Source organism: Mustela nigripes, chromosome 5, assembly GCF_022355385.1.
Source record: "Mustela nigripes isolate SB6536 chromosome 5, MUSNIG.SB6536, whole genome shotgun sequence".
In the NCBI taxonomy this organism is placed as follows: Eukaryota; Metazoa; Chordata; class Mammalia; order Carnivora; family Mustelidae; genus Mustela; species Mustela nigripes.
In genome coordinates, this window is record NC_081561.1 from 118,214,156 (window position 1) to 118,239,661 (window position 25,506).

The 25,506-nt window shown below is 38.2% G+C and overlaps 1 protein-coding gene across 1 annotated transcript in view; it reads right to left on the bottom strand.

The window, feature by feature from the left end:
• FBXL4 (F-box and leucine rich repeat protein 4) overlaps positions 1-23,303 on the bottom strand; it is an 84,937-nt gene extending 61,634 nt beyond the window's left edge. The window contains exons 1-3 of the mRNA XM_059401095.1: positions 23,180-23,303; positions 6,370-6,487; positions 5,137-5,720 (exon numbers count right to left, since the gene is read on the bottom strand). Coding sequence (XP_059257078.1) covers positions 5,137-5,648 — 512 coding nt within the window. The 5' untranslated portion in view covers positions 5,649-5,720; positions 6,370-6,487; positions 23,180-23,303. The remainder of the gene's footprint in view (positions 1-5,136; positions 5,721-6,369; positions 6,488-23,179) is intronic.
• Positions 23,304-25,506: the final 2,203 nt, after the last annotated feature.

Consider the following 25,506-nt stretch of genomic DNA (forward strand, 5'->3'; position numbering starts at 1 on the left):
TAAGACCAATACAAATTGATCCTGAGGTGTCTGCATTAAAGCATTTTTTTATTTAAAATTTCCTAATAGAATTACAATATATTATTTCAAAGTTAGAAAGAGAATGGTATCTATTTTATTCAATAAGATAATATGCCAATATTACTTTATTCTAGAAAACTGAAGCCAGAATCTTAAAATCTAGTCAGAGAAAACAAGCAAGCAAATACAAACAAATGTACATGTGCACACATGTGGATGAACACATACACACACACACACACACATACACACATTCCTTACTGGGAGACAGCCCAACTCTTTCAATCCTCTTGACCCAGTACAGTGTTAAGGAGATCAGACTGCTTTAAGTCATGCCCTCTGTAGTCTATACATTTATCTGTTTACTATGTAGTCACATACTGTGTGTGTGTGTGTGTGTGTGTGTGTGTGTGTGACAAATCTGACAGACTCCAACGTCCTATGTAAGTATTTAAATCTACAGTATTACATATGAAAATTCAGCTTGGAATTCCATTCTGGCTGTGCTCAGAGCACTTAATTCTGGGATGGTAACCAAGGGCATTCTCTTCATCCGCCCACCTATTTCCCCATTCTGTTGATAGTACTACTGAATGCCTACTATGTGTCCAGTACCTAGAAACAAAGAAACAAACCACTCCACCACCATGATGTTAATTTGTTGCTGCCCCCATTGAGAAACGTCCCTCTAGGGCTCCCTAGAGAAAGAGAGATGTTCACCAATGGAAACCAGAGAAACGAGTTTTCCAGCATACTTAGGTTGGAAACTTAGCACATGGATGCAAAAAGCTTCCCTTCTAACCACAATTTCTCCTGGTTGGTCAGCGTGTCTAGCAGCCAGCACAAAGAAAGTTCTCTTGCTAACACTGCTGCGTTCCATCAGCCGAAAGTGAAAGGACAGAAGAGGAGCACCAACAAGAATAAGAGAAGAGTACTCTGATACACGCCTACTCACTGCCTGCCTCCCAGCCCATCTCTAATTGGAACTAACTAGCATCTGCTTTAACAAAATCATGCTTCTTGGCCTACAAAGTCAGGACCACACTATGACCAATTTGTGAAACTGTTGTCTAAGCAACTCCCTTTGGCAGCAAATTCACTCTACGACAGCCACTTTCTGCTTTCTTAACTTCAGTGTTATATAACAAGTGTTTTTAACACTCAGAAAAATCCATACCACTGAATTTTATCCCCAAATAACTTTATTCTAATCAGTTTCTTTAATATGACCTCAATTTATCCTTTTACTTTCTCCTCTTTTCCTGTCTCTTTCTTCCAATGTGTAACCCCATGCTAGCCTATCTTCTGACCCTTACATAAGCATCCATTAAGATCCTACCCTCAGTACAGGGACATTGGATACTACTGGTTTTCTTTTCTCTGAATCAGGTGCTAGGCAAGATGTCAGAAGACTTTGAGATCTTATAGAACTACCTATAACTTGTCTACTTCACTTACTGAACAAAAAAAAGGAAACCAGACAAAATGGGGAAAGACTGCTTTTAATTTTTGAATGTTCTGGTACTACAAGTCCATTTCATGCCAATTCCTGAGCCACTCCCAACACACTCACTTGCTAATTCTTAAGGTAGGCATAAAACCATGTGCTCAATTAAAATAATAGGCAGTACAGTCCCGGGGTTCCTAAACAACAGCGTGATGGAGATCTCCATGAATAAATGTGAAAAATAAGGAAGTGTATTGGTATATATAAAAATACGCACACATACACATGTAAAGTCGCCAACCACTCTTTAGATTCTGATCATGCCAACTTCCCAGTATAAACTGAGGTTTCTTTTATAAAGTGATGATGATGATAAATAATGTTAGTTATTTCAAGGGTTTGCCTTCAGAGGTGTACTTATTTAGCAAAGTAAATAATGTGACAATCTATATCAGTTCTCTGATGTTTACTATTATTATGTTTCCTAGTTTATGAGAGCCAACGCCCCCTACCTGTACTCCACTCAGACCTCCTGGGCAGTTCTGTGGGCCCACCTCACGTCCCCCTGCAGCCTTCTTCAGAGAACTACTCGGGCTCCTAGAGCCTCTTCGTCCAGAGGGTGGCCTGTGCCTGGCAGATTTCCATTCCCCTTGCCACTTCTCTAGCCCCTAGTCCAAGATAAACCGGTGTAGGAACCTAAGAGCCCGGCTCCTCAGCAACTTTTCCTCGAGGCTGACTGGGACTTCTTATGAAAGTGCATCCTTGTCTGACTTTTTCCCTTCCCTGCAGTGCTCTCCCCATTCTCATAGAGGTTCCTCCAGGAGCCTTTCCGTTGCAATCCTCCGCATAACAACAGTCCTCTCAAGGTCTGCTTCTCAGACACTGGATCTAAGAGCCCTGTGATTTCCAAAGTCTAGAAACCACTAGTCTAGATTTAAAGAATGGCACTTCCACGCTTGTGGCCCTTTGCTAGCTTGTTGTCTACACTCAAACCTTGTGACTTCTTTAAACTCCAACACCTCACCTCACGACTTCACCTTTGCAATGTGCTGTTCTTTCTCCACCTTTCCTATCCAAACTAAAGCTTCACTCAACTTTTGGGTCTCTGTTAAGTCACTTCCTTAAGGAAGACTTCTCTGAGCCCCACAGACCAGGTTTGCCCTCCACCAGCACATGATCTCTATGATCTCCCAGTCTTCTTCCAGGCTGGCCTGTAACACTCAAACAAGAGCCAGGTTTGTCAGGTTCCTTGTTTTGTTCCCAGTAGTGAAGTGGCAGAGAAGGTGGTCAATGTTTCTGTTTAAAGAAATTCACCAAAATGTTAACAGTTACTGAATCTGGGGAGAGTTGTAGGTTTTGTTTTGTTTTTTCCGTGTATTTTCTTTCTTGATATTTTATAACAAGATTTTTTTTTAAACAATGAAACCTCTACTGATTTCATAATCAGTAAAATTTAAAAGGTCCTTTTTTATCCTGCAATAACATATATTGGTTAGATTCCTTTTCTCTTAAAATTTAAAGGAATGGTATTTTCTGTGGAATAAAGCTAAAAATAAAATAAGCAAATTCTAATTATTGCTACATTTGTAAATAAAGTTGTCACTTTAATCACAACCATATATCACAACTCTAGGAACCCAAGAGCACGATTTATATTCAAAATGAATTATGCAGACATTATGGTTTAAAGATATTACATGTTCATAGATCTCATTCCCAAATTTGCCTAGCTTTTCAGGGGAAAAAGCTTAACTTTGTAGGAAAGACACAAAGAATGACAGAATCCAATAAAAACAACTCTCGCATAAGAAAGGATCCTGCCCAAAGTACTTTTTTTCTCAGAAACAAACCAAAACATATCTGTATATTATGTGGTTTTCTGTTTTTTTTTATAGGCTCATTAATAATATTCACGATTAATTATCAAGGTCATTCTGAAAAGAACAAATAAAGACTTTCCCAGCAGACTCCAGCTTGAGCTGAGCTGTACTCTGCATTTGTTTCCTGAGACTGGGGAGGTGTTCCCTTAGAGCTGAGGGGACGAGGGCCTTCAAGGAAGCAGTATAACTGATCCTTGTCCCCACTCCTCCTTCAGTGGCAGCTGGGGACTGACAACTTAACAGGGGTCCACAAACTGCTCTGGGGTTAGAATTAATTCAGATTGGCAGGGCTTCTTGTCTATTTTGTTCTTGCTCACTGCTGTATCCCCAGTACACAAATCAACACTTAGCACATGGAAGACACACATATATTTAATAAATTAGTACAGTGATAGAAGGATCAGTGGTATCAACAAGTAATGGAAAAATGAGCAAATAATATGATCAGATAGTAAATAAATGGCTTTTTAACATGAAAGCATATTCAACCTCAGAGATAATAAATATTTCAACTTAAGGGTTACATAAGATAACATTTTCACCTACCAAAGTGACAAAAATATTAAAATTTATGAACACACTCTGCAGGTGAGGCCTGGACAAAACATGTATGCATATATAATACTGGCAGGAATATAAATAAGCAGAGCTTCTTTGAAGAGAAATTTGGCACTATATATCAACATGGCAAATGCGTAGACCACCCCCCCCCCCGCCCCGGCCCAGCAATTCTTTTGGAATCTTAACCCACAGATATACTTGCACATACGGAAACTCATTCATGACATGGTTATTCATTGCATTAATGTTCATAAGAGCAAAAGTATGGAAAAACTAAGTACCCATCAAAAGGTGATTGGTTAATAAGTGGGGATACATGTACACTGTGCTTTACTTGCAACCACAGAAAAGAATGAGGACCCTCTCTTCGCATTTATATGAAAAGGTACAGTATATGCCGTTAGGGGAAACAAGGTAGAGGATGGGGTGAAGAGTCTGCTTACTGTGTTTGTATAAAGAAAACAAAAATATATTTGTATTTGTTTATATCTTCATACGGAAACTCTGGAAAGAACTAAATGAGTGGATAAAAGTGGTTTCTTTGAAGACGGCTGGGCCTTAGGCACAGGGAGAACAGAATACATGCAAGACTGCATTATGTGCTTTTTAAATTACTGAACCATGTGAATATATCACTGGATCAGGAATTATATTTTTTTAAAAAGAGGAGGCTGAACTGCAAAAAGAGAGAGAGAGGGGCACTGCTGTGCAAATTGATGTAAATAAATAGGCTTTTAGAAAGAATGTATGAATCAAAGCAACATTTGTTTTTAAATGAATATGCTTGCTACAAAGACATTCCCCTAAGATTAAAACTAATTCCCTAAGTACCCCTCCTAAACTATCACTCTATATAGATCTACTTTGAGTTACTGTGTGTAAAAGCAGTAACATGACGTTTGTTTGAATATATGTTACAGGTCATATTTCCTACTAACTTCTCAGACTGGCCCACATCCCAATTAGCTGAAATCACGTTTTTTGTTTATTGTAACTTGTAACACACAAATCTCATCATCTATGAATATTACAGCATAAATTGTTAAAGGTATAAAGAATGAGTACAGCTTTAAATGCATGATCTTTCTTTTCCCTATCAGAAAACTAAAGAAAATTTTGAAAATCCAATTTGTTGAAATTACCTAAAAGAGTAAGAAAAGACCTCCATTATTAAAGCAAACAAAACCTTTCAGCCATATAACTTGGTCATTAAAAAATGAGTCTTACCTTACTTCAGCTGGTGGAATTGGGGAATAGGGATTTGCAGAACAAGCCAGAATTCTGATGACGGCTCCAGGATGATAGGTTTCCAGAACATGAACGGCTGTTGGATACACCTGTTGTTCAAAAGCAAGTTCCACATAGTCTTGGCTTTGAAAATTAGGCGGGGTCCTCTTGAATGGCAAGGAAGCACTAGGACACTGGTCCCACCATGTTCCGTAAGTTCGAAATACAGCTGTCTGAGTGAAGTCACCAGAACTTGGAAATACATTTGGTACACCTGCCAAATTCCACATGGTATAGGACATACTGTTCTCACTTCCATAATGGGAACTGAAATCAACTACTTCTTTGGCATACTGGACCACCTCTGCATTGAGAGGGGAAGTCCGGCTGTTTGATTCTATAGTTCTATGGCTGTTCATCATTTCTCCTCTTGTAGCTGTCCTGGCTCGGCGCCGAAGGCATATATAATAAAACATAGTCAGAACTGTTAACATGGGAAAGACTGGTGACATCTAGGTGTGAATTATGAGGCTTCAAAAGGTCAGGTGTCCTCAGGAAGACGCATGAACTCTTTGAACGATGTTCTAAAAAAAATGGATGGCTTGGTAAAGTAAAAATAATTCAAATATACAGAAAAATGCATGGATAAGATAATAATCGGTCTTTTCTCTCAATGTAATTTCCCAGAATGAAACTGGAAAACCAAAATTCACTGTAAATGTAAATCTCCAATATAATTTACTGAATGAATTTTTAAGAAACCTAAATATTGATAATGCATATAATTTTATGCTATATGGGAAGCAAAACTGATATTATAAGGTAATGGAAAGTATATGATCCCAAAAACTCTATTTTATACAAAATTGTAACTATCTTTCAAAAAACACTAAAGTCCTTGAACTTTTAAAATGAAAATCATTTAAAATATATGGCTAGCCACTGAAACACTGCTTTAAATCCAAAAGAAGGCATTTTATAATTTCACATTTTAACAAATGATTCCCTATTGTTAATTATTACTCACCTCCAAACTTGATAAGTACAGATTTCACATTATGGGAATACAGTTTTCTGGAGCTGACAGGTAATCCAGACCAACTAAATTAACTGCCTTACACATCACAGATCACCAGACAGTGTTTAATTTATAACTCTTAGCAGTATTTGTTAGGGCAGTCCATTGCTGGCTGGCATCTGGTTTGCTGCCAGATACTCTCAGAAATCACTCACCCCAGAGAGAATGGTCACAGGATACACACAGGAAATGCAAAAGTTGGCATTCATCCATGTGGCCTGAAAATTGCATGCTGATTTCAGGTTCAAATGTTGAAATGTCACATTCTTTTACCTATAAGACAACAGTTTTAGAAGATCTTTTTATTTCCAACTTAGGAAGTAAAATATCCCCAAAAGATTATAGATCATCTTTTAGATAACAGACAAACATTGATAAATAGCTACTTATTAAGCAGAACTTTCAAACTGAACAGGTCATATATTTTGGAATTTTGTGGACAATTCTGAATAATTTTAAAATTTTGTGACAGACTGTAATAAAAATGTAATAATGACCCCTTTCTATATACACAACATAAACCTATAGCTTATGGGTCCATGTATGTGGGCAGACATATATTACGGGGACCAAAGCATATTTTTCATCTTATTGTTTTATTTTTCTTTTTAAAACATTTCTGAGTGTAGTTGACACACAAAGTTACATTAGGTTCAGGTGTACAACATAGTGATCTAACATCTCTACATGTTATGCTATGCTCACCACAAGTGTAGTTACCATCTGTCACCATATGCTATTACAGTATCATTGACTATATTCCCTGTGCTGTACCTTTTATTCCCAGAACTTATTCATTCCGTAACTAGAGGCCTGTGTCTCTCACTCCTCACCCATGTTGCCTGTTCCTCACCCTCCTTTCCTCTAGCAACTATCCGTGTTCTCTCTCAAACCTATTTATAGGTCTGATTCTTTTTATTCATTGTTTTTTAAATTCCATATAGAAGTGAAATCATGAGGTATTTGTCTTTCTCTAATTTTTAAAAAATATTTTATTTATTTATTTAACAGAGATCACAAGTAGACAGAGGCAGACAGAGAGAGAGAGAGGGAGGCAGGGTCCCTGCTGAGCAGAGAGCCCGATGCAGGGCTCGATCCCAGGACCCTGGGATCATGACATGAGGGTAGGCCAGAGGCTTTATTTAACCCACTGAGACACCTAGGCACCCCTCTCTGACTAATTTCAACTAACATAATGGCCTCTAGGTCCATCCATGTTTTCCCCACAATGGCAACATAATCCTTTTTATGGCCATATAATATTCCCCTGTGTGTGTGTGTGTGTGTGTGTGTGTGTGTTTACATCTTCTCTATCCATCCATCTATCAATGGACATTTAAGTTGCTTCCATATCTGGCTAGTGTAAATAATGATGCAAAGAACATAGTGGAGCATATCCTTTTGTGTTACTGTTTTTGTTTTCTTTGGGTAAATACCCAGTGGTGGAATTATTGAATTATGTTTCTATTTTTAATCTTTTGAAGAACCTCCATGCTGTTTTCCAAAGTGACTGCACCAATTAGATTCCCACCACCAGTGCACAAGGGTTTCTTTTTCTCCACATGCTTGCCAACAATTGTTATTTCTTCTCTTTTTGATTTTAGCCACTCTGACTGGTGTCAGGTGATATCTCATTGTGGTTTTGATTTGCATTTCCCTGATGATTAGTGATGTTGAGCATCTTTATGTGTCTAGTGGCCATCTGTATGTCTTCTTCAGAAAAAGGTCTGTTCAGGCCTTCTGCCCACTTTTTTTAAAATCTTTTTTTAAGGTTTTATTTTATTTTACCTATTTATTTGACAGAGAGAGATCACAAGCAGCCAGAGAAGCAGGCAGAGAGAGAGAAGGAAGCAGGCTCCCCGCTGAGCAGAGAGCCTGATGTGGGGCTCAATCCCAGAACCCCGAGATCATGACCTGAGCCGAAGGCAGAGGCTTAACCTACTGAGCCACCCAGGTGCCCCCTCTGCCCATTTTTTAATCAGACTATTTCTTAAAGGCAGGATCTAGCCAAAGATCTTCATTTCTCAAAGTACTCAGTACATGGTAGGCACAAAATATTTGATATGTTGACAGAAAGGTGATGAACAAACAAAAAACACTATAAATCTAAAATAATTTAAGATTACATAATAGCATTCTTGTGCCTCTTAATCCCAGCCAGATCCAAACACAGTGAAAGGCTTGACAAAATACAACCAGTAAAACAGTAGAGAATTGAGCTTGAAACAAGTGAGGATAATCCACAGTTGTAAGAAACAGAGGAAAGAGAGCAAGAGCTGAAGCTACTATAACTTCTGGAACCAGGTACAAGCCTTAATGGTTATAAGTGGACTAACACCGTACAGAGAGGTTATTTCAAGCCACAGGTATGTGGAAAGATCTTCATAAATCCAAAAAACAGGAAAGATCATCCTATCTGTTAAAAGCAGAAATAAGAAAACTCACTGGCCAGGAAGCCTAAGGAGACATGACCTCAATTTCGGCAATGGGGAAAAGTCCTCAGAGGAAAATCAGAATCCTGTTAGGTGTATACCATGCATACAGCATGCACTGAAATTCACACTACATTCATGAGTTAGAATCTCTACCCCTTCCCCAAGCAAAAAAATTTGAAAAGATAAAGTAGCCCTGAACTGGTAAAACTTTAGAAACTTTAGGGGCAGATGTGAAACCTCTTTACAGGAATACTTCCAGGATGCATGACACAGGACAGACTAAACCCTTCCTAAAGATACATCACAGTAAAAACTTACAGACTCCAAGGGAAGATGAACCATGATGCAGGACAGTCAGTAGGCAGGCTCACTAAATGGAGAAATTCATACCCCAAGAACAAGAAATAACAGAACAATTTGAACAAGGTATTTTTTTTAGAGAAGAGTAACAAAACATGTATTAAAATAAATAAGGTGTTTCTGCAGCGCACATTCCTAGTGCTGATGTACCAGGAATCAAGAAATCAGATTCACCTCAGGAAATATAACACCAAGGGCTAAAGTATAGGTAATGTTATAAATGTGGGAAAAAATAATTATCTAGAGTATCACTTCTTTATTCAAATATTTTACCTACCACAAGTATAAATCTATCACAAAAAAAATTACAACTGCACAAATCTCAAATCTTTGATGCCAAAATTTAAAATGAGACAGCTCTTTTACCATATATACTTTATTTCAAAATAGGCCCCCAGGTATATTAACAGGCATAATTGCTCAAAGAATTTACTTGCTTCTTCTCTTTCTTAAAAGAATAAAATAAACTACAAAAATGAAATTTAGGAAATAAAGAACAATTTATAAGTATCCAACTCAACCAACAGACAATTAGAAGACTGCATGTTTTATTCCTGGAAACCTTAAAAAAAAAAAAATACAGAATTCTCTCTGCTCAAGTAGACAAATGAGTTTGGCTATATAATCTTTTTCTTAAGATTTATTTATTTATTTGCAAGAGACAGATAGGAAAGGGAGGGAGCACGTGGGGTTGGGGCAGAGAGAGAGGGAGAAAGTTCCAAGCAGAGCACAGAACCAGAAATGAGCCTCAATCCCAGGACCCTGAGATCATGACCAGAACCGACCAGAAGGGAAACTGAAAGCTGGAAGCTCAACCAATTGCGGCCACCCAGACGCCCCTGGCTATATGATCTTTGGACATCACTTCTCACTCCACAGTCTATATAAACTGCTTCAAATAGGCTTCTTTCACTTTCTTTACAAAACTGAATTTATCAGAAAGTAGAAATGTTATAAAACATCTATTTTATAGAAATATCTGTAAAATAAGAAATCATCATTCATGTGAACTTTCATGATCATTCTTGGCATAAAGATTGAGACAAATTGTGAAAAGTCAAATTCTATTTGACACACCAAGCCCCAAACTTTCTGTTTCCCAGATAGCTTTTATGATTATAGATCACAGGATAATACAAAAGCAGCAAGAATGCCATATACGCAATATCATCTTTAAGCTGGGTTAAAGTTAAGTAAAATTTTACACTGAAGCAACATATATAAAAGTGAGTTATAAACTGTAAATATATGTACTATATAATCAAATTTCTGCAGAGTAGAAGAGAAATGTAAATGGATGCTTTATTTCTCCAACTATGAATAACAATAATCATTTTTTGTAAAGTAAAGCTAAAAATGACAAATTTTTGAAAGAAGGAAAAGCAGTACACAGTACACTGAAAAAGCAAATATATTTTTTCCAGCCATACTATTCAGAAAAATGTAATAAAATTAAAACCTGTTTTTGAAAATGTAAACAAGGCACAGAAATAAAAAAGAAAATGTGCAAACCCATTGTTAAACCCTTTCGTTGATTCTAAGCTCCTTTCCAATCAACTAAGATGATGCTATTAAAGTGTTTTTGAGGGGGAAGAACATATGGAGAAGAAAGGATAGCTCACTCTACTCTTCCCTGGGAAATGAAGCTGAAAAAGGTAATAGAGCCATAGTCTCAGGACTCATGTGGGCAGCAACGGCCAATGCTGAAGTCCAAATTGTCCATGTACTGTCTGGACTTTTGCCAAGGCATGGAGGCAATTTGTGATAACCAATGAATATCCCAATGGGCAATGAACCAAATGCAAAAGACACAATAACTCTATTTTATGAGGAGAATGGGATTCAAAGACAAAATGACTTTTCCCACCTGGTGCAAATAAATAAATATTAGTCTGGTACACTAAAGGGATTCAAAAGGGTGATTATAAAATATACCTTTAGAGACATTTCTTTTCCAATTTATTCTAAATGCTACTTTAATTTTTAAAACTCTCACAACATATAAAAATATTATTTTCCATTTAACAAAAGTCACAATTACAAATAGGGTGGTCCTTATTTTATTAGTTATTTAATCCAATTACTTATCAACAATGGCTATGAGGGGAGAAATTCTCCACAACACACGGAACTTTTATACTAGCACAATCAAGGAATACAGAACAACCACCATTTTAACTTCTATCCTGAGACTTTTATACTCCTTGGGAAAACAACTTGCTTTACACGACATGATTTTATTATAATACAACTTTATTTTCAACTACATCTTTCATATTATAAAATGCTTAACAAAGTTAAATAATACAATTACAGAGAAAGCAATAACAGTGGAAAAGAGAAATTAAGAGGTATAGACAAGGGAGAACATATGTTTTCTACTGAGATTTGAAGTGAGATGGGGAGTCGATGAGGCGGAGAGAAGCAGGATGGCAGGAACTGCGGCGGAGGAGATGGCTCCTGCTCCTGCTCCAGTACAGGAAAGTGGAGGAAGGAAACGGACTTTTCTTAAAATAAACAAAAGGAGGCGATCAGAATGAACATGAACAGAACCAGGACCATGGCCAGGCCAGGTTCGCGGTGGGATGAAAGAACCTAGAGACAAGCTTAAAACTCCAACTTAAACTGAAAAGATAGAAGGAAAGAAAAAAGGACATGCAAAAAGGCACAGCCAGATACTGAAGTCACCACACAGTCCTGTTGCAGAAGAGCCCACAGAGATAAGCCAATGAAGTAATGGGGAAAGACTAGGGTCTGGGCAGCTCAGCGGCCTCACACTTAAATGTAACAGAGTGCATAATGTGGTAGGAAATCAAGATAAAAAGGCCAAACTCAGTAATGTTATCATTTCTGAATCCTGCTGAAACTGATCAACACTATTTTGAGAAAGGACTCTTCTGGACAAGTCTAGAATCCAGACATCAGTGAATGGAGGAAAATATCAATCAAGAAGAGGGAAATTATATTTGAATTAAGTGCAGCAGCTGCCACTCATTCCCAGCCCTCTTTCCTGGCCTGCCCCCCTATGCTTCTAGGCCACCATGGGCTCTTCTATATTCTTCTGCCTGTCTGGTAACTGCCTGATAACCTCTCCTCCCTGCACCTTCTTTATTCTCAAATATATAGAAGTACCATTAAGAGAAGGCTGTCTTTTGATGAAATGATACCCAAGAATGTTCCACCTACCTTGGCACATCTCCCTCTCCCTTGCATTTCCACACTCCCCATCTTTGCTGTAGAACATCTGCCCTGCCCCAACCGCACACCTCACACACCTCAGCATCTCCAAGTCTTCCACTGAGGCTGGGCTGCTCTGGAATGCCCTGTTCTTCCCTGCTTGGCAGCCTCTTACTCATCCGTTAAGGTCAGGTACAGACTTGGTCTATCACTCACTTTTTCTCTGCTCTTACATTTTTGTGTGCCATTTCTTACATGGTGAGAGATTTCCTTCTACCCCAACACACTATGAATTCCTCAAATTCAGAGAATGTGACTTACTCATAACTACAGGACTCCGCGCTTAGCACGTCCCAAGATAAGTGAAATAAGCATTTGTTCTGCTTTTTGAAGGTGGGCAGAGAAGATGGCGAGACAGAATTAAAATAAACACAGAAATGAAACCAGGGACTCTTCATGATAAGAACCCAAGGACCGAAAAATGAAGCAAAAAAAGTTCTGTATCTTGATACAGAGCAAAAGAGGGGGAAAATGGATAATAAAAACCGAATCACAATAGGTAAGAATCAAATGTATGACCTTCTTTGAAGCCATCCAATAAGGAATAGTATACATATTGAAATTTTACTGTTCAAAGAGAATGTAAAAAAGTAGTAACCTCTGTTAGTACAAAAGCAGCCCCTGAACACATAAAAGAGACTTGACCTTGGCTACAAAGAAAGTCTGATTGAAATTAAAGAAAGATTCATGAAAGAGATGATTGGAGAGGTAAAAGGAAACTATTTTCTCAAATACAATGAATTTTTTTTAACACTCCAAATCTGCGTTAAGACCACAGAATGATTAAGAAGAACTAGAAAAACTATGAGTGGAAAAGAAGTTCTTAGAAAAAGTGATAACCTAGGAACAAGAGGGCAGAGACAAGTCCAGGAACACCATAATAAAAGAGCCAGGTTGATGCTATTCTGGTATTAGATGAGCTAGGGAGGAGCAAAGGTCAAGTGCTAGCAAAGCAGCCCTTTTTTCTTCACCATAATTATTTACATTTCAATGTATTATATTAAAATAATGTACGGGTGTCAGATAGGAGACTACTGGACTACTGAGGATGGAATATTACTACTTTACATGCCTCTCTCTTCCTCTAAGTAAATTCTCCTCCAATTGAAACATTTTTATTATAATTACAGTTTTTATTCAACAAGGCCCCAATATAGAATAAACATGCAAGTTCTTAACTGAACCAAGTGTATGGACAGGGAAAATAGAGCTTCCTAGCCAACTTCAAAAGTTTTTTGAAAATCCAGGTAAGTAGAGCAAAAGAAGGGAGGGGAATCACTTGGGAACAAAAAACCTAAAGGCTGAGGGAAAATCCTGAAAACCAAGAAAGACAAACAGTACTTCTTTCTCTTCCAGGAATCGAAGCAGGACTTAAAAATACAAAAAGGATGGCAACAGTGGGCATTTCAGAACATTGCCTGAATTAATGAACAAATGGTGAGGACCACGTAAGGAGTGCCCAAGAAGTCAAACCAGGAACAAACTTGTCAGAACACAAGGGAGAAGATTTAGACTCAATTTAACCTAGATACTGATAATGGTTAGTTCTCTCCCTCTTTCTTTGCTAAACTTTAACAAGCATATCTCACCTTATGAAATATTTCATGAGCATACTTTAGTAGAGAAAGAAACGAATCAAGGAGCCAATGTTTTCTTTTTGTTTTAAAAAACAGAGCTGTAGGGACAGATGTTTGGTGATTTAATACAATGGACCTCAAAACCCTCTTCCTGATGAAAGTGCTAGCTCACAAAATGACAGGAAGGACTTGTTTCTAATAACACACATATGATATATAAAGTAACTTGGATAAGATGCCACCATGCTATATTCTCTGTATTTCACCTTTTCTTCCCTTGTTAATGATGGGTAAGAATACATCATTCGAATGGGAAGAATTGTGAATTCAGAATAACTCCAAACCTTTGGCTGATATATAATATATATTTAACTAAACACTAAAATATTAGGGATAGTTGGCTAAGGGCAATTCTAATGGACTCACTGAAGAGAGAAAAAAATATCTCTAGCCACTAAAACCATAAAGTATATTGAATTTACTTTATTCAAATACTAACTATACATTTTTATACAGTAAAATAAAGAGCTTTTACTTACAGAAATATATTACATTTAGCCTTCCTAACAAAAATCCAACTACAAGATCATAGGTATGTCACTGCTAACCATTTGTGCTAAAAGAGCAATTAACTAAAATAGTGTAATACTATTAAATTTAGTGTGTAATTTACATTCCAAAAAAATGTACTCCATTTTAAGTGTGCAGTATAATGAGTTTCCAAAGACATATACCAATGTAACCAATTCCAGAATCTAAATATAGAATGTTTCCATCAACCCCAAAGGTTCATTGCTGCTCCCTCCCAATCACCAAACCACTTCCTGTACCAGATAAAAAATAATTTGGTTCCCATTGCTATAACCCAGATTGCCCTTTATTCTTGAGTTACATGTAAGTGAAATAATATGTGTGTATTCTTTTGTGTTTAGGTTATTCTGCACAGCCTATCTTTAGATTGATCCCTGTTACATATATCAGTAGTTTGTTCCTTTTTACTGAAGAATCATAACCATTATGTGGACATATCCACTCACCTGTTGATAAAAATTTCGGTTGTTTCTTGTGCCAAAGTGTTTCTAAAATGGCTGCCAACATTTTACATTTCTACCAGTAATATATGAGACTTCTAGTTGTTCCACATCCTCATCAATAATCAATGTTGTCAGTCTTCAGCCATTCCAGGAGGTGGGTGGTAAATATCTTGTTTTAAATTTGCATTTCTCAATTGACTAGTAATGATGTGGAGCATTTTTTCACATCTTTATTTGCCATTTGTATCTTCTTTAGTGAAATGTCTATTTTGCCCATTTTTCAGAATCAGGTTTTTTTGTTTTCATATTATTGAGTTGTAAGAGTTCTTTGTACATTCTAGATATAAGTTTTTTATCAGATATATATTTTGCAAATATTTTCTCCCAGTCTGTGCCTGGTTTCTCATCTATTTGATAATATCTTTTAAAGAGAAAATGTTTCAATTTTTATTAAGTCCAATTCATCATCTTTTCCCTTTTATGGCATATTTTTGTGAATCCTTGCAAACATTTTACTTCAGAGCAATGTCAACTATAATTTCAAAAATTCTAGAACAGATAGTATTTAATACCTTAAACCTGGGAACAGTTAATTGCACATTAGTGAAATTTTAAGATGATACCAAACTGGATGCCTCAAACGCTCCTGGTGGGAATGCAAAAATCGTATAGTCACTTGGGAAAACTTTGTCAGTTTATTATAAAGCTCAACATACTCTTACTAAACCATTTAGCAATTCCACTCCTACATTTTTTATCCAAGAGCACTGAAAACCTATTTTCAAACAAAAACCTGTACACAAATATTTATGTATTTATTCATTATCACTCCAATCTGGAAACACGAAAGATGTCCTTCAACAGGTGAAAGAATAAACCACCATACATCCATACAATGAAATATTACTCAGTAATAAAACAGAATGAACCACTGATTCAGCAAATAGCACAGATGAACCTTAAAATGATTTTGTAAGTGAAAGAAGCTATACCAAAAGCTACATATTGTAGAACTTCATTTATAGGATATTCTGGAAAAGGCAAAACTATAGGGAAGGGAAACAGATCAGTGATTGTGAGTGAGATAGAGGAAAAGATAGGTTGCCTCCATGACTAAATGGGCCCACACTAAGGAATTCCTTGGGTGATAGAACTGTTCTGTATGCTTTTGATTTCAGTCTTTGTTTGGGACCAAAACAAAGTCAAGTTGAAGATTTAATATCTTCATATTGGCTTATATCATGGGGGTCCTATTTATTAGTCTGTTCTCGACCAGCACACTCTGAAAGATACCTCTTAGTTGACATGTCCTGCCCATTTTTGTGTCCAGGACAAAGCCCAGTCACAGAGGCCCTTCCACTCACCTGGCTTTAGGGAGCTCCCTGTCTAGAGGAGAGAACATGAAGTGACCCTCATGACTTCACATAGAAACCCAGCCAGGAACAAATCAGCCAACACAGATCTGTATTTGTATGTAGAAAAAGAATTACCTATCTTAAAAATAAGGAAACAGTTTGAGCCATTAGAGCAAATGGTCTCCAATAAAAGTGAGTGAATAGGAGGATAGTTTTAAAATTATAATTGTTATCTTTAGTGTGAATTAATAGAGCATAGGATTCACATAACATGGAGAAACTAATTTAAAAAAATTTTAAGGTCTTTGACATTAAAAATACAGTAGCCAAATTCAAAATTTAAATGAAAAAAAGTGTAAGTAACTTAGAAGACAGATGCAAGAAACCTACTGCCTATATAAAATCAATGTGAAAGACTGAAGCTGAAGGAAAGTTAAGGAAATGCTAAAAGTTAATGTACTATTTCAGGAATTCTAAAGAAAAAAACTGACTCAAACTCTTATTCACTTAGAAAAATAAACAATACAATGAAAAATATTTCTGGACATGCAAACATACTTCCTGTAACTCTTCTTAAAAAATATTCAAGACCATATTCCAGTCAAAAACCAAAGAAAGGAAAGTAAATATTTTTAAAAGGGAAAGATGCAATATTCAAGTAACTAGTGACCTGAAGTCAAATTTAAATCTTTACAGACACAGTATTGGTGAAGATGAAAAGGATGGTTAAGGGCAAAAACACAAGTAATATAAAAAAGAAATCAAATCAATAAAACTAAGAATGTAGGGAAAGCAAGGAGTCACAGCCTCACATTACTAAATGGAGGTATAAGGGAACAGTTACAGATGATTTTAGAATTTCTGAACTTGTAAGGGAAAGAAAAAAAGGTAAAAAGGTAAATATTTACCTTTTTTTAAATTTTCCTATTAAAAGATAAAGTCTTTGGACAAGGGATCTTTGTAATGAAAATGTTCTGTATTTTGACTATGGTGGTAGTCACAAGATCTACATAAAATTGCTGAGAATTAAATGCAAACACACACAAGTGCATGTAAAAGTCATGAAATCTGGACAAGGTCTATAGATTGTACCAATGTCAATTTCCTGGGTATAATACTGTACTATAATTATGCAAAACGTTACCACAGTTGGTAACTAGATGAAGTATACATAGGACTTCTCTGTATTATCTTTTATAATTGCATGTGAATCTATAATTATCTTTTTTTTTTTTTCCAGAGGGAGGGCACAGAGCCCAGTGTGAGGCTTGATCTCATGACCCTGAGATCAGGACCTAAGCTGAAATCCTGAGATCAAAAGTCGGACGCTTACCAGACTGAGCCACCTAGGCACCCCCTATAATGATCTTTCTTAAAAAAAGTTTAAAAATGCAAGAAAATAAACGAACTTTAATATTAGGAGGAGGGAAGACTAGGGAGAGAAATAAAAGTCAGCTATATGATGTTTGATGTTTAAAAGAGGCAAGTAAAGCAAAATGATGTGGAAAAACTAAACATACGAGGAATAAGGATCTGGCACACAGAAAACTGACAGGGATGGCAATAGTAATATCAGACAGTGTAGACGCCAAGGTAAAAATCATTAAACAGGGGCGCCTGGGTGGCTCAGTGGGTTAAAGCCTCTGCCTTCGGCTCAGGTCATGTTCCCAGGGCCCTGGGATCGAGCCCCGCATCGAGCTCTCTGCTCAGTTGGGGGCCTGCTTCCCCTTCTCTCTCTGCTTGTCTCTCTGCCTACTTGTGATCTCTGTCTGTCGAATAAATAAATAAAATCTTTTAAAAATCATTAAACAAGGCAAAAGGGATATTTTATATTTTGTAAGATGAAAATGCAAACAATTACACACAGGATGAATTCAACCAAATTCAGAGTCACAGTAGAAAACCAATCTATTTTGCTTACTGATTTGTCAATTTTGAGGGAAAAAAGTAATATAGTATGATTAATGTGTCAGGAAAAACAACAGGGAAAGAATGGCTTATCAAAAAAAAAAAAAATGTTTTAGAGAGATACCACCTCACACCAGTCAGAATGCCTAAAATTAACCAGTCAGGAAATGACAGATGCTAGCGAGGATGCAGAGAAAAGGGAACCCTCCTACACTGTTGGTGGGAATGCAAGCTGGTGCAACCACTCTGGAAAACAGCATGGAGGTTCCTCAAAAAGTTGAAAATAGAGCTACCCAGCAATCGCACTACTAGGTATTTACCCTAAAGATACAAATGTAGTGATCCAAAGGGGCACGTGCACATGAATGTTTATAGCAGCAATGTCCACAATAGCCAAACTATGGAAAGAACCTAGATGGCCATCAACAGATGAATGGATTAAGAAGATATGATATATATACACAATGCAATACTATGCGGCCATCAAAAGAAATGAAATCTTGCCATTTGCGATGACCTGGATGGAACTAGAGGTTATTACGCCGAGTGAAATAAGTCAATCAGAGAAAGACAATTATCGTATGATCTCCCTGGTATGAGGAAGTTGAGAGGCAACGTGGGGGTTTGGGGGTAGGAAAGGAATAAATGAAACAAGATCGGATCAGGAGGGAGACAAACTCTTAATCTCACAAAACAAACTAAGGGTTGCCAGGAAGAGGGGGTTAGGAAGAGGGTGGTTGGGTTATGGTCACTGGGGAAGGTATGTGCTATGGTGAGTGCTGTGAAGTGTGTAAACCTGGCAATTCACAGACCAGTACCCCTGGGGCTGATAATACATTATATGTTAATTAAAAAATTAAAAATTATTTTAAAAAATTTAAAAATGTTTCAGAAAAATGTTTAGATATTTAGAAAAATAAATTTGGAATATTATCATAGCAACCATTCTTCATCTAAATTAATGATACAAAATATCCAATTAGGGGAATTTGTACAAAGTATTTTAATAATCTTGGGGTAGAAACTTAGCAATCATAAAGGCAGAGAATAATAGAACTGACAACATAAGTGTTATAAAAATTTCTGTAAAGCAAAATTTCCCAGAAAAAGCATTAAAGGAATGCACTAAGAAAAAAATATACTATCAAATGGTGTGCCAAGTCACTAGTAGCCACTACATGTAAAGAGCTATTACAAACCAGTAAGACAAAGAGAAACACTTCAGCAGAAAACTAAGTAGATGATGAACATGTAAGTTACAAAAGATGCAAATGACCTTAATTTACAGATATTTAACTCCATCAATAAACAAGATGCAAAATTAAAACAGTAAAAAAAAAAAACAGCATTTTTCATCCATAAAATTACTAAAATGTAAAGAATGACTGTATCACCTCGATATAATTCTTCACAGGTCTCTCATGTTTCTGCATGTCTTGTAAGTGGGGCACTGATAGCCTTTGTTCCAGACTATCTTTTCAAGGAGGTCTATATTTAGCAAACATCAATGGTAGATAAAGTGAGGTTTCCCTTTGGAGAAGAGGGCAGGTCTGTTTATTATCCAGCATAATAAATATAATGCCTCTCCCTAGGACAAAGTTTAGGTGAGTTTATTTGCAGCCCATTATGGAAGATTTGGGTTCCCTAAACTCAGGGTTCCTGTCCTGTAATGAATCTACGGTGTGTGCTTGAGTCATCTCATCCTTACCACATCACCCAGCAGAAAGTGGGGTTCAAGGAAGCAGCACAAGAAAATGAGGATACTCTGGCTACTGTTGTTGCTGTGCCTTGTCTCTGGCCCTGGAGTCTCATGTCTTTTGCCAGTATACATGAAACTGTTGCCTTGCTAGTAGGGTAAAATCTCAAGATCTGTGACAATCCATGGCAATGATACGGCAGCAACAGCATTCTTACAGTGTATAAATTGACTCTTCCAATACCTTTTCAAGAGCAAGATGGCACAATCTATCATAATTTAAAATGTAGGTAGCCTTTGACCTAGCAATTGCTTGTTTAAGCATTTACACTGAGGAAATAAACAAATGTGCTAAAATACACATACAAAATGAATAACAGAAATAAATTTCTATTCTGTAACAGAAATATATTTGAAATAGCTTAAATTTCTATTCTGCAATAGAAATAAATCTGAAACCGCTTAAATATCAACAGGGAATGAGTTAAATAAATTTTAGGTTATTTCTCACTGAAATACCAGAAAGACTTTCAAAAGATAATATTACATGCGCTGTCACAGAAAGATGTTCATCAATTATTACTAACTGGAAGTTATAGAAAATTCTATATAGTACACTGCCATTTATGAAGCAAATATACACTGATGTACACTGATACACATGTATTTTTAGTGTCTGGAAGAACAAATGATTAATGATGATCCCTGGGAAATGGGGTTATAGACCAGGTGGGCATATTACACTTTCATTTTCTCCTTTAGCTACTTCTGTATTACTTGAAATTTTTTTTGAAGAATGTAGATATCTTTTTTATAATCTAATAAAGTTTCTAAGCATCTATAATGGCAGCACTTGAAAATTCATTACATTTAAGATATCCAGTTGCAATGGTGAAGTAGAAATGGACAGGGGGCTCTCCTGGGTTTCACTTCTATGGGCACTTAGAAACAAGGTACAGAAAGTCCTGAGTCATAGCTGAGGAAAAACACACTACGCTTACTAATAACACAATCCAAAGTTAAAGGGCATGCAGATTTTGAACAGCTGCTTTTCTATGTACAACTCTGAGGAGCAACTCTACATGGCAGATTCTGAGGTACCAAGAGAAGGGATTTATTTAGCAATGGTTAATGAATCAACGCACCATGAAATAGGTTAGAAAAAATAATAATTTCAAGAATAGACAAGAAACTTCAAAGGGGTAGGAGGAGGCGAGTGGTCAGGACACCTGGGTGGCTTAGTCGGTTGAGCATTCTACTCTTGATTTTGGCGCAGGTCATGATCTCAGGGTTTGGGGACAGAGGCCCTGCTCTGCAGGTTCGGCTCTGTGCTCATTGCAGAGTCTGCTTGAACCTTCTCTCTCCTCCTCCCTCTGCCCCTCCCCACTGCTGGCATTCTCTCTAAATAAATAAATAAATAAAATCTTTTAAAATAAATAGAAAGATAGAAGGGGGTAAGGAAATCAATTTAACCCCATTAAGTGGGGTTTAGTGATCTACGACATACCAGATACTGTTTGAATCAACAGACATTCAACACATTATAAAACTAGAGTAAGAAAAGCAGCATGGTATCAGCACAAGAAGCCAGAGATCACTGACGAGCAGTTCAGAAAACGTCCTTACCATACACAAGAATCAGGACCTTGGATAAATAGAGTATTTGCTATCGGTAGGGAAAAACAGAATCCAACAAATGATGATGGGGTCAGTGGCTAATAATTTTGGGTGGGGGGAAGCACCTTACTTCATTTCTCACACTAAAATATACTTAAGATAGGTTAAAGACTTTTGGATGAAGACTAAGATCATTAAAAGCACCAAAAGAAAACAGGTGGATATATATTACAGTTCATGTGGCAAAAAGTCTGAGAGGACATCAAAGTTAGCTACGCAAAGTTAAGACAGAATGTTGATCACAGGAAAATCATGATGATGAGGCAGTAGTTAACAATATTTTAAAATGCCATGTACACAGTACTACAAGTGCATTTACTCGATCACAGCATTATAAAGAAGAAATTAACCATTTTCCATAGAGATGACCTCTCCGATTTTCAAGTCAGTAACAGAAGAGAAGCGCGGGATATTGCAGGATTCAGAAAAGCCAAAATTTGAGACAGTTTAAAAAGTTGATACTCAAAAGAGATATGAAAAGAAGGATCCAATTCAATGAGCAGTTAGAGACTGCCTACCACAGAGTGATGCACGTTGCCACGAGGAAGACAAGTGTGCTCTTTCCCCAGTAACTGAGTATCGAACAAAGAACTGTTGGATAGTTGATGTATTAAGAAAACCTCCCTTGGGGCGCCTGGGTGGCCCAGTGGGTTAAGCCGCTGCCTTCGGCTCAGGTCATGATCTCAGGGTCCTGGGATCGAGTCCCGCATCGGGCTCTCTGCTCAGCAGGGAGCCTGCTTCCTCCTCTCTCTCTCTGCCTATCTCTCTGCCTGCTTGTGATTTCTCTCTGTCAAACAAATAAATAAAATCTTTAAAAAAAAAAAGAAAACCTCCCTTTACTTAACCAACAGGTATAATATATAGTACAGAACTACAGAGGCATCAAGAGAGCTTTTTAAGGATAAAATGTGCCTGAAATCAAGGACTGCAAGCCAGGAAGCAGTAAAGGCAGCTTGTGTCCTCAAACGAATTGGAACAAACAAGATCACCACGCATGGTGTTGAACCCTCCAGGGCAAAAGGCCAACGCCTCTACCTGACCACGGGTTTATATCACCTTGACTTTCTATTTATTCGTATCTTTCAATGAGTGACTGCATCCCGAGGCTATGTGGCAATAAACCTTTGGGAACCATCTAGACAATCCAAAACCACCCCCACTGTAAGCATGTTGACCAGGAGGCCACGGGGATCGTCACCATCAACACTACACTCTAAGGGCACCCTTAAACACAGAGGCCAAGGTTGCTGCCGGTATCCTGTTGCAGTCCTGAAGTCATGGGCCTGGTCAGTTAAACACCAACGATGCCAGGGGAAACCAAGGCGACACGCACAGGAGCAACAAGTACACAGGCGGGCAGGTGGCCGACGCGGGACTGCGGGGTCAGCACGGCCGGCTGACAGCGCGATGTAAACAACCCCGGGCAGGGTGGACGCCGGGACAACGCTTCACGCCGTGCAGAGTGGGACAGAGAAGCAGCACCCAAGGCACGTAAGCCGCTCGCAGGTGCCCAGCAAGCTCCGATAGCGCGGCGCGGGCTTCGGGGGGAGGGGCGACCGGTGGGGAACCTCCGCCCCGCGCCCAGGCTCCCCCAAGCACGGCGCTCCGCCCCGGCCCGGCCCCGCCCCAGCGCCGAAGGAGGGAGACGGAGACCCGCAGGAGGAAAAAGTAAAGGAAGGGCCGTACCCTGCAGGGTCCGGGAGAGGTGCACGCCGTGGGGCTCACCACCGACCCAGGCGGCACCGGGAGACGCCGGCGCGGGGGCGGCTCCCAGAGTCCCGCGCTGCGGCGCGCCTGCGGCGAGGCCGGCCCAGCGCGACCCGGAAGGAACACGCAAAGACCGCGAGGAGGGGCGGGGCCGAGCCAGGGGAGGGGCGGGGCCAGAGGGGAGGCGGAGCGCCGCTCTCGCTGGAGTCCGGCGCTCAGCGGAGGGGAGGAGCTTCCTACTGACTTCCCAGCCCCAGTCGTGCCCTACAAATTGCCCAGTTACTGCCCAGCGGGCAGTGGTTGAAATCCACTGCGGGAATAATCCGTTCCTCGCACCAGCCTGCCATCTGTAGCGTAGTCCTGCTAGGGCTTTTGCTGTCCAGAGTTGGTGGGTCAGGTAATGCATAGGGATTATGGGTGATAAGGTCCTCAGAGCAAAAGTGGAAAATAAATTCTAGGTGCTTTAGAGGCGTAATTCACGGAGTTTGCAAACGTCTTCTGCTCCAGATACAAACCGTCCTGCAAAGTCATTTCCCTCATGTATGGAAACCGTGGCCTTGATCCCTCATGAAACAGATGCTCTCATGTCTCCCTTACTCAGTTACTTTTATTTATTTTCAGTAGATACAATATCAACTTTTTAAAGTTTGCATTATACTGATCTCATTACAAGATTGCTAATGAAATGGAAAAACATTGAATAATGAAGAGACGTTAACACATTACTTGTTACCTAGTTGCCCCTAAAGAGGAAAATAATAAAAATATTTATAAATTATATATATGAACTGAACTGATACATGATGTGCAATAAAAATGTTATGCAAAACTAGATACTTATAAAAAGAATGTAATGTGCAGCATAAATTGCATGCAAAACTGGACATTTTAAAGCAGTTTGGTTGTTTTCTTTTTTTTTTTTTCAAGATTTTTTTTAAGAATAATTTGAGAGACCGAGAGAGAGAGAGAGCGAGAGCGCACAAGTGGAGGGGTAAGGGTCAGAGGGAAAGAGAGAAGCAGGCTCTCCACTGAGCAGGGAGCCTGATCCGGGGCTCGATCCCAGGATTCTGGGATCATGACCCGAATGGAAGACAGATGCTTGACCCACTGAGCCATCCCGGCATCTCCAAAACTGGACATTTTAAAAAGGACTTGAAGCTTAATCCTCAATTTCCCTTGAGAGTGGGCACCTTAGTGAGTTGCTTCCAGAGAACATGGAAGGGAGGAAAAAGTAGCTTTATTGTGGAGAAACCTGGTAAACACTACATTGGCCAGATAAAAGTTAACACCATCAGTGACAAACAAAGTTGATAGCATGCACCCTGATAATGGTGTGATGAGAAAGACACTTCATAATTATCTTTCTCAAAACCCATAAACCTAGTCTGACCTTGAGACAACATTAGAAAACCCGGAAAAACCTACAAAATACCTGAACAAACTGTCTAGCTAATGGAAAAAATAGAACAAAACAAATAAAGAAAAACTGAGAAATTGTCACAGACCTGATGCGAACTTGGGTGTTAGGACCACTAAATGTAACATGATATTTTGAATGGGATCCTCAAATGTGAAGTGGATGTTAGTGGGAAAACTAGTGAAATAGGAATGGAATTTAGTTAGCAGTGGTATACTAATGTTGGTGTCTATTACAATATATGATGTTAAGAAATAAGGGGCAAATGGATGAATGGTATATAGAACCTTCTGTACCACCACTGTGACTTTTTGCAAATCCCAAGTCTATTCTAAAATCAAAAGTGAATTACAACTAAATTAATTTATTAATACGTAAATAAAACCTGCTCTTATGATTGCCTGATTTTATGGGTTGATGCCTTTAGGGCACTGAGACTCAGGCTAACTAAAAAAAATTTTCTCATTTCTAATTTTTGAAATAAATAATTTTGAAATAATTTTTTTCTTAAGGTATAAATATAGTCAGAAAAGAACACAAAATATGAATGTAGAGTTTGATGAAAAGTAAACACACCCATGTATTCACCACTTAGATCAAAACATAGATAATTACTAGCACTCAGAAGCCCCACACTTATTTTCTTAAAACTCTATCTTTCACTCCCCACCAAAAGTAACCATTTCTCTGACTTCTAATACCAGAGTGGTTCTTGCTTTTACATAGTTGGATTCATACATTACAATCTGGCTTCTTTCTCTCAACATTAGGTCTGTGAGAGCTGTTCATGCTGTTGAGTGTAGTGGTAGTTTCTAGAGTTTCTAACGTATAAATACACTGTAACTTATTTATTCTACTCCTGATGGACACTGAGCTGTTTTTTGTTTTG